The following is a 10,214-nucleotide window of genomic DNA, read 5'->3' on the forward strand; positions in this document are numbered from 1 at the left end:
TAAGCGGACCAAACAAAGAGGTAGTGGACCCATGCAGGATCTCCATGACCTCCACGACATCCACAACCATCATTAGTGGTGATGCAAGCCACGATCTTAGTTCAATGTATAAATAGAACTTAGATCAGATAGACTGGGGTTAAGTTCTCTAGAGATCAAATATCAAATAGCAAGTCTGTATTGTAAGCTGTAGAAAACAGATCAAGCAATACAACTCTGCCCTCTTTTCTTCCCGTGGACGTAGATTTACCTCAGTAAATCGAACCACGTAAATCTCTGTGTCGTGATCTGTATTTTCCAGCATTCATCACCATCAAAAATTCGCAAAACCATCATATACCAATTACTACCAAGTATCCAAAATGCATTTATTGTCTTGAAATAATTTCAATATTGGCTAGCTTATCAAAATGTATAGTATGTTTGGTGTACCCCACCCACTCCCCAATGTCAAAGTCTTGGTCGCATTTTCTTAATATTTTTTTAAAATTCTACACAGATTTAGAAGAATATAAACTATCGTTTATTGATCAATTTCTAAATTACAAAATCTTACAACATATTGATACAAGAATGTTGTTGGTATTGATTTGGTTTCTGGGGTTTGCTAATTATGTGACATCAGCTTGTTTGCCTGCTCAAGAATGTAAGTCTATTGTTCACACACACACACACACACACATATATGATTAATGTAAGTTTTACCATTTTTTAAATCATAGTCAGTATTTTATTTTGTTTCTTTTTCTGAATTAATTAATATTTTTTTTATATGGGGTTAGTGAATGCCTTGTCGGTGGTAGCAAGGAAATTGGGGAAGAGGGATTGGAATTTCGTTGGCGTAGTTGATCCATGCACCAAAGAGCTCCCATGGTGGGATGCTAGTGTTATTGATGGAAAGGGAGTAAAATGCAACTCCACCTCACCTGGGAATGATACTACCACTTGTCATATTACTGAGATGTGAGTCACTTACTCTACTCTCACTCTCACTCGGTACTCTCTCTTGACGTTGCCGATTACCATTCTGTCATCAGTGCCGACACTTCATTGTTGTTTTGCTTTAGCAGCACTGATCTACAAGTGTTGTTAGTTACATAGATGGAAAACAAAAGCGGAATATCCTATACCAAATTATTTCTTCACTAGTATCGATATTTTGTTGTTGTTTTGTTAAAGCGTTGATATGTATATATGTTGTTAATTATATGCGTGTAAAACAAAAATGAAATATCGATATTAGTGATGATTGTTTCAACACTAGTATCGATATTTGACCGTTGATTTGCTTTAGCAGCACCAGTCACTAGATATTTCATCGTTATATAAGCGAAAAGAACAACGAAACATTGATATCATACTCTATCAATGTCTGGTATTGATACATCGTTATGGTGTTTTACTCGTCGTTATAATCGGCGACAACATTAATCCACATGGATTGTTAATTACACATGAATAAATTCGTCAACAAAAGATCAACTAAAAGTAAATAACAAAATATTTGTTTTTAATTGGAAAAGAACGTCTCACGATAATCTTGAGTATGTATAACTATCGACCACCAACACAAAATTGCAGAATTTTGAAGAAAGAGAATCTTAATGGGTCACTTCCAAAGGAGCTGGTTGGACTTCCCTTCCTACAAGTCCTGTAAGTATATAATCCCAAGGAGTAATACAAATATTATTATTATTATTATTATAAATGTTATTGTTATTATTATTGCTGTGAATCTTGTTATGATGATGGAGTTAATTATAGTTTGTAGTCTGATTTTTTTGTGAATTCAATTTATAGGCTATAAAATGACAGATAAGATAAATACATGCAGAGCCAAACATTAATATGTATCAAATTCTTTTTCATTCCACAACTTTAATAATTAGACGTTAAACTACAAAGTATAAGTACTATATTAAAATTATGTCACTTATAATATCAATTTTTTTTATTTCGGACGGTAAACTATAAATATAGTAAAATTTGAATTATGACTGACACACAGTGACCTTACTCGGAACTACCTGAATGGCACTCTTCCTCCAGAATGGGGTTCCATGGAATTCCTTCGAAAAATGTAAGTGATTACTAATCTTCTTCCCGTTTCTCAGCACAATCCCTAATTCTCCAACAATTAATTGGGAATGGATGCTTTCCTACCGCAGTTCTGTTCTCGGGAACCGTCTCACCGGTCCAATTCCACCAGAATATGGCAAAATGACAGCTCTTGAAGAACTGTACCAATATCCCTTCTTTTACCCATTGAAATTTGCGAATTATTGTCTTGTTAATGTATTTATGGATGTGTTGTTTACAATTTGTTGCTATGAAGGGTTTTGGAGGCTAATCAGTTTGCAGGAAATATACCTGGGGAGTTTGGGGATCTTCCTCGATTGAAAAAACTGTAATGATTTAACTATATCTTGTCTTTGTTATGAACATATTATTAGTCTCTTAACTGCATTCCCCTTGTAGCCAGCTTGCTTCCAACAATTTCACCGGAGAGTTATCCCCAAACCTAGCAAAAATTACCACTTTGGTAGAGTTGTAAGTTTCTAAATTCTCAACTTGATATGTAATGTAACCATCATGTGATTTTTCTGCTAGAATTGAAAAAATTACAAGCTTAACTTGTACTCCTACTTATCTAAACATCATTTGCTTGCAGTCGAATTAGTGACAACAACTTCACAGGAAGCATACCAAGTTTTATCCTGAAATGGGGAAACATCACAAGACTGTAAGGCATCTAGTCATTTAACGTCCATTCACCTTTTCAGAGTTCTGTGATTTGTTTCCTTCAATAACTTTAAACTTGAATCAATATCTCAGGGAGATTCAGGCTAGTGGTCTTAGTGGACCGATTCCTTCCAACTTTACTTCTCTAACCAAGTTAAATGACCTGTGAGTATACTTTTAAGATACATCAATATAAGCAGAATTTCCTCTTGTCAATGAGACTCAGTATCTATGTTTGTGATGATTCCACACTGCAGAAGAATCAGTGACCTCAACGGGAGTCAATCGAATTTCCCCAATCTTGCTATTTCTACTAGCTGGAAACAAGTGTGAGTGCAGTATTTGTCCGTTGCTTTTTTTGAAAACAAATCATTCCTTTTGTGGGACTCATTGGATCTTATTGTGCAGGATATTAAGGAGTTGCAATATTGTGGGGGAACTACCTCCTTATATTGCACAACTGGCAATCAACGATTCTCTGTAAGTACAGTGTTTTTTTGGTGGCACTTTATTTTTAATTATATATTATTGAAAGCTAAGCCTAAAATACATTTGCTTTCAGAAAAGCTGATCGAAATTTTGTTATATTTAGAATTCAAAATATTTAAACATATTTGGTTTCATTCTTGGATGTTCTACGCAAATTATTTCAACATATTCATTCATCTTTTACGGTAATAGATTGGTAGTGTATATTGATTTTATAATGCAAAGCAGAGTTTTCCCCCCCCTCTTTTAGGAAAGAGAGTTATTAGAGCAAACACCATGTGATATTATCAAGACACCAATTGATGGAATATTATTATATCGTCAAAGACGGAATGAAACAAATTTGACTGAAAATTAATTTTTTCCTTGGGTCTCATAACCTTCCCTACGTGTGCTGTCTCCGTTTTTCTGAATCGAGATCATTTTGTTGTCATACACTGATAGTTAACTCACAAGAAGAAACCTTAATCTTCAATTGCCTTGTTTTAATTATTATATTAAGCAAGGTTTGGAATGATTTGTAGTTGGAAAACATTGGTAACATTGCTATGTACCAAAAAATTTATGTAAAATGAAATTTAACAACTTTATTCTTTACCATGCCCTGTTGTTGTAGTTTTCTTTAATTACCATAATTTCTTGTGCAGAGATCTGAGTTTCAATAAATTAACAGGGCAGATTCCTCGAGCTCTTGGTGGTCAAAGTGGAGACATGTAAGAGTTTGTATGACAACTTTCAGCATTTTTTTAGTTGACTGAATCAAAGAATAATGCTTTTATTTTACTCTCCTGATATTTCATAAGGTGTAGTTGTCAATAGGGTCCATAGTTGGCAATTATATTGCTCAAATTTGGTTGAATTGATAACTCTGAGATGTTTGGTTTCCAGCTACCTGACTGGGAACTTCCTTAACGGGACGGTGCCACAATTGAAGGAAGGTAAAGGAAACATGTGAGTTTCCCTTTCCATCCAGAACTTATTATGTCTCACTTATCATAGAAGTGGAATGATAATTGCATGCTCAAAATCCATATAGCAATGTAGTTGATTGAAAACTTACAATTTGATTGTAGCGATCTATCCTACAACAACTTCACAAGTTGCACGGCAAACAGCCTGTGAGATTACTAATTACTGCTCATCTTTTGTGTATACTGTGTCCGGATTTTCTATTCTGACTTAGATATCGCCACTCCTTTTCAGAAAATTGTCTGGCAACTCAAATGGACATACCAAGTGAGTTGCTGATTTCTGTTTGATGCATTTTCATTTGAACATCTCATCATTCAATGTAGCATGAATCTTAATATCACGCTTCTTTTGACAGTGGTACTTTCTATTGTGTAAATCCGATGTGCAAGCCAAGTAAGTGACAACTCAGTTATAATATAGAGGTGTGATCCGTTGCTAACTTTCTTAAGTTGCTAACTATGTTAACTCATCAATGCAGTTAATTAAAATAGATATTTAAATTGTCAACACAGGATATTAAAATGTCAACACAAATTTGGGTTGACATTTTAATGTGATCGTGTTGACATTTTTAATACACTACGTTGATGAGTTAGCAAGTTAGCAATTTAAGAAAAGTTAGCATTATAACGCACCCCTATATATATATATATAAAGAGAGAGAGTTGAATTTATCGTGTTGAGCTCTTCAATAACTTTAACCCACCTGAACAAAGAAGTGCAATCAGGGACAAATGATCAGGCTCGTATTTCATAAATTGGTTACTTTTATATTCTAGGCAGCTAAGATTTAAAACCTTTTGAGATAAGCATTGAATGAGCCAGTATTACTCTCAGTATATCTCTTTTTTTGTTTTATATCTTACAAGTCATAGCAAAAATTCATAATGTGTTTTTCTCCCTCAGATGATTTCCACTCTTTCTATATAAACTGTGGAAGCAAGGAAAATGTTGGTAAATATGAAGCAGATTACTTTACTGGAAACTTCTACCAAGGTAAAAACTGGGGATTCAACAGCACTGGCAAGTTTTGGAATACTGATAAATATGGAAATAGTAATCTTCGAGAAGGCCAGTCAAGCATTTCAGGGCCGGAATCTAAGCTGTACTCAACAGCACGCCTGTCCCCCCTCTCATTGACTTATTATGGATTTTGTTTGAGAAATGGAAACTACACAGTGAAACTCCACTTTGCGGAAATCATGTTTACTGACGACAAAACTTACGGAAGCCTTGGAAGGCGTGTTTTTGATATTTATATTCAGGTTCTCATCTAAACATCCCCAGCTTTACCTATTAAAGTATTTATTTGCCAAATTTATTCTTGATGATTTTGAAAATATTGTAATTCAGGGAAATCTGGTTGAAAAGGATTTCAACATTGAGAATGCAGCAGGTGGAGTAAATAATCCAAAAACAATGCCCTATCATGCAATTGTTGGTGATCACACCTTGGAGATCCGCTTCTATTGGGCTGGAAAAGGAACAACTGTTCTTCCTGAGAGATCTGTATATGGTCCTCTCATTTCAGCCATATCTGTCGTACATGCTAGTAAGTTTGATCTGGTTCTAGAGATAGAACACTGCAAAAAAAACTTAAAAGAAATCAAGTTCTTTTCTGCATGTTCTCATTTCGTTGGTTGCACTTGAATTTTAGCAGTTTCATTTTGTACTGGAAGTTTTCAAATATCTTCCGGCTATCCACCAAAATCTTAGTGCCGCTTTTAACAACTACATATTTGATGATAACTAATAGAGAGATTATGTTTGCATGTAATCTTACCCTACCAATATGTTAATTTGTCCAGCGTATAAGCCTGGGAGCATCTCGACAGGAGCTAAAGTTGGTATTGCGATGGCAGCTATTTGCGCACTCGTGTTGCTTGTGGCTGTTATGAGGTTGAAGGGCTGTTTGGGGGTCAAACACTCGATGTATCATGGTAATGGATTTTTTGGACATAGTGGGTCTTAATTTTTTTTTTTTTTGCAAATTTAGTCCAACATTTTACAAATGTGATGTGAATTATTTCTTATACGGAGCTCAGTAGTCGTGTGAAACGCTGTTTGATTTACAAGAAGCTTCTTACAGATTTGAAGGGACTTGACCTTCGGACGGGGAAATTTACTCTAAGGCAAATCAGAGCGGCCACAAACAATTTTGATCCTGCAAATAAGATTGGCGAAGGTGGATTTGGTCCTGTTTACAAGGTAATGACAACTTAGTATTTATTACTCCTACTATAAGATGATTTGTTTTTCTAAATTCATCATTTTGCTATCAAGTCTGAAGTTTTGTACTATATTTGAAGGGTGTTCTGTTAGATAAAACAATCATCGCTGTGAAACAACTTTCTTCCAAATCAAAGCAAGGTAACCGCGAATTCATAAACGAAATAGGCATGATTTCCGCCTTACAACATCCTCATCTCGTTAAGTTGTATGGATGCTGCATCGAAGGCAACCAGTTGTTGCTTGTCTATGAGTATCTGGAAAACAATAGCCTTGCTCGTGCATTATTTGGTACGATTATACGACAACTTTAACGTTATTGCTTCTATCTGCCATGTTTTGTAACTTTTGTAAATTTCAATTCATCACGTTCATCACTTTTGAAGGCCCAGAAGAACACAAATTGCATTTGGATTGGCCAATGAGGCAAAAGATCTGCATTGGGATAGCAAGAGGATTGGCTTACCTCCACGAGGAATCGAGGCTGAAAATCGTCCATCGCGATATCAAGGCTACTAACGTGCTTCTTGACAAAAACCTAGTCCCTAAAATATCTGATTTTGGGCTTGCTAAGCTGGATGAAGAAGACAACACCCACATAAGCACGCGCATTGCTGGAACTTTGTAAGCATAAATCAATCCGTACTCATTGTCCCTGCCTCAAATATTCATTGCCAAAACCAAAACTTATTCGTTATATATATGTGATTGCTAGTGGATACATGGCACCCGAATATGCAATGCGAGGATATTTGACTGATAAAGCCGACGTGTACAGCTTCGGAATTGTTGTTTTGGAAATTATCAGTGGGAGGAGCAACAGTAGCATCAGGCCTAAGGAGGATAGCTTTTATCTTCTTGACTGGGTAACATTTTATTCAATTGCCTTTCCACACAAAGGAATACACATTTAATCATTTATGTTGTTTAGCTTAATTATGCATCACATAAACAAAAAATGAAAAAAATGGGCATGTGTTTCTTCAATTCAACATTCTGGACCAAGACTAATTTAACAGAGCTCTTCCAATTTTCACTCAGGCTAATTCCTTGAAGGCGAGAGGACACCTGTTGGAGCTAGTCGACCGGAGATTAGAGTCGAGCTTCAACAAGGAAGAGATCACTAGAGCTATCAATGTGGCGCTCATATGCACGAACGTTGTAGCTGCGGAAAGGCCGAGTATGTCAGCTGTAGTCAGCATACTCGAGGGGAAAGATGGCGTTCCAAAGTTTGTTTCTGAGTCGAGCTTTTCAGCTGGTAAGACGAAACCCGATGAAGTGGAAATGGGTGCATTTGAGAGTGAGGTTGTTTCCGCGGATGCGCCGTGGAGTGGTTCTTCAACTTCTGCTGCTGATCTCTACCCAGTTGCCCCTGATACAAACTACTGGGTGAAAAGAGGTTCTTAGAGGTAACTTTTACTGTAAAATAAAACTAGTAGTACTATCTTGTTTAGTTTGTGAAAGAAGATATAGAAAGTTGCCTATTTATTTGTCATATTTGCCTGTACAAGTATTGAATGGATGACTTATACAGTGATTAAACTGTAGTACTATGATAAGTTGCCTATATTAACTCTCCTAAATATGATTGTAAAAAATGTGTCATGCATAATGAAATGGAGGGAGTACTAATTCTTCGACCGTACGGATTATATTATCCATCCAACCCATAAATATACAGAAAATCTTTTTCGTTTTCATTTGTGATATATTAAGGGATGGTTATGATGACAACTGGTAGGATAATTATAGTATCCAAATGAGGCTGATTAAAATTTACAGTTTTTTTATTCAAAGAAAAATGTGTTACATTATCTTAAAAAAAAATAGTCTTTGTTATGCATGACATGAGTTTTAATATGATAAAATTGGTAAAAGAAAAGAGAGATTAGAAGCAAAAAGTATTGTTAGTGGAAAATAAATTTATCTCATTAGATAGAGAAAGTATTATAAATAGATAGAAATTTATTGCTAAATATCCATAAATGGTAAAATGAAAATTTTATGATACTATTTGATAAGTAATCTTATATTCGACTCATTCATTTCATTTGTATATAATTATAAAATTAATATATAAAATTATGATCCTACTAGTAATAATTTTCATTCATATTATTTCACAACTTAAAATCTATATAGATCCCAATTAGATCAATTGATTGTGGGCTTAGGCCCTCCTATCCTTGTGAAAATTAGAATTCTACGATCCGAGACTAAACATAGCTTTGACCAATAATTTCAACATTGGCTAGCTTTGAAAGTCTTCAAATAAATTCAATATTGTCGATCTTTGAAAAATGTATGTATAGTACTATAGTAGTATATAAACTACAATTTTACATACATTTACAAGAATATAAACTATTTCAACTCTTTTTACACACCCCAATTTCAAAGTCTTAGCCGCATTTTCTTAATAATTCGTTTTTATAATTTTACGTACATTTACAAGAATATAAACTATTTCAACTCTTTTTTTTTCTTTTCTCTTTCAAACTTCACTAATTTCACATTAAAATTTATCATTCCTAAAATTCCTATTCTTGTAGGACTATAGAGTATTTTTTCCATATATATTCACATTTTCCTTTTCTCATAATAAAATAATCACAAAGAATTATAAAAATGGAGTCAACGTAATTGAATTGAAAATAAAAATTGATATAGTATTAAATGTAATTCAAAAGAAAATTAGAGGGATCGTAAATATCTATAATTTGATTTAAAATTAGTTAATACTAATACCCATTTATTGAAAACTAATTGGTTTGCACTCTCTATATAAAAATAGAGTTTAATACAACACACTTTTCAAAGCATCTACTTTGACGATTGAGTTTTAAAATTGTTTGGACTTTTAATATAAACTAATATGCCAATAAAAGTGAACACATTTAATGCAGCTGGAGCTTTTTAGTAAAATAGTGTTACTAATAATATATGCGAGTATTATCTTCTTCCTCAACTATACACGGCACTACTTCTTTCATTCTATGTCTACATTTTTTGACTCTTTAATTCAATTCAATCCCTTCTTCATACAAGAATATAAACTATCGTTTATTGACCAATTTTTCAAAATCACAAAATCTTACAACATTTCGAAAGACTAATAATGTTGTTTGCATCAAGGCTTATAGCATTGATTTGGTTTCTGGGGTTTGCTAATTATGTGGCATCATCTTGTTTGCCTCCTCAAGAATGTAAGTCTCTTATTCACACACACACACACACATGATTAATGCAGTTTTACCATTTTTTTTGTGTCATGGTCAGCAGTATTTTTTGATTGAATTAATATGTTAGTATATAAATGTGGGCATTGTCGGTGGTAGCAAGGAAAGTGGGGAAGAGGGAATGGAGTTTCGATGGCGTAGTTGATCCATGCACCAATGAGCTCCCATGGTGGGATTCTAGTTTCAAAGATGGAAAGGGAGTAATGTGCAACTTCACCTCCCCTGGAATTTGTCATGTTACTCTACTCTTACTCCGTCTTGGTCGCAGTCGCCGACGACTATTCATTTTTATTGGGACAGAGAGAGCATATATTGTTCATTACAAATGGAAATCAAAACACCGCTACCAAGTACATGATGATTGTTCGTATCGATATTTCGTTGTTGTTTTGCTTGGAGTATAAAATAATTTTGAGTATGATTAATATACAAAAATTGCAGCATTTTGAAGAGCGAGAATCACTTCCAAAGGAACTAGTTGGACGAGTCTTGTAAGTTAATATTATTATTATTGCACAGTTGGTGAGTCAAGATATGGGACGA

The 10,214-nt window shown here is 34.4% G+C and overlaps 1 protein-coding gene across 2 annotated transcripts; it reads left to right on the forward strand.

Moving 5' to 3' along the window:
• Positions 1 to 541: 541 nt before the first annotated feature.
• On the forward strand, positions 542 to 7,999 carry LOC121768228 (probable leucine-rich repeat receptor-like serine/threonine-protein kinase At3g14840). Of its 2 annotated transcripts, XM_042164654.1 has the most exons (25): positions 542 to 646; positions 783 to 963; positions 1,582 to 1,653; positions 2,009 to 2,080; positions 2,169 to 2,240; positions 2,336 to 2,407; positions 2,479 to 2,550; positions 2,672 to 2,743; positions 2,836 to 2,907; positions 3,000 to 3,071; positions 3,151 to 3,222; positions 3,879 to 3,944; positions 4,120 to 4,182; positions 4,305 to 4,349; positions 4,435 to 4,467; positions 4,559 to 4,596; positions 5,110 to 5,468; positions 5,557 to 5,755; positions 6,012 to 6,143; positions 6,293 to 6,411; positions 6,513 to 6,573; positions 6,661 to 6,723; positions 6,819 to 7,056; positions 7,148 to 7,298; positions 7,474 to 7,999. In XM_042164654.1, the coding sequence occupies exons 1-25, from the start codon at positions 574 to 576 to the stop codon at positions 7,837 to 7,839; spliced, it is 2,835 nt and encodes a 944-aa protein (XP_042020588.1). In that variant the 5' UTR covers positions 542 to 573; the 3' UTR covers positions 7,840 to 7,999. The 2 variants fall into 2 exon arrangements, with proteins under 2 accessions (XP_042020588.1, XP_042020587.1); XM_042164653.1 differs by having other exon boundaries at positions 6,513 to 6,723.
• The last annotated feature ends 2,215 nt before the right edge of the window (positions 8,000 to 10,214 follow it).

This window comes from Salvia splendens, chromosome 15 (genome assembly GCF_004379255.2).
Source record: "Salvia splendens isolate huo1 chromosome 15, SspV2, whole genome shotgun sequence".
NCBI classification, from domain to species: domain Eukaryota; kingdom Viridiplantae; phylum Streptophyta; class Magnoliopsida; order Lamiales; family Lamiaceae; genus Salvia; species Salvia splendens.

Coding starts and splice junctions, on each gene's coding strand:
- LOC121768228 (XM_042164653.1), top strand. CDS start 574: ATGTTGTTGGTATTGATTTGGTTTCTGGGGTTTGCTAATTATGTGACA. Junction 4,183..4,304: donor AAGGAAGGTAAAGGAAACAT/GTGAGTTTCCCT, acceptor ATTTGATTGTAG/CGATCTATCCTACAACAACT. Junction 5,756..6,011: donor CATATCTGTCGTACATGCTA/GTAAGTTTGATC, acceptor TAATTTGTCCAG/CGTATAAGCCTGGGAGCATC.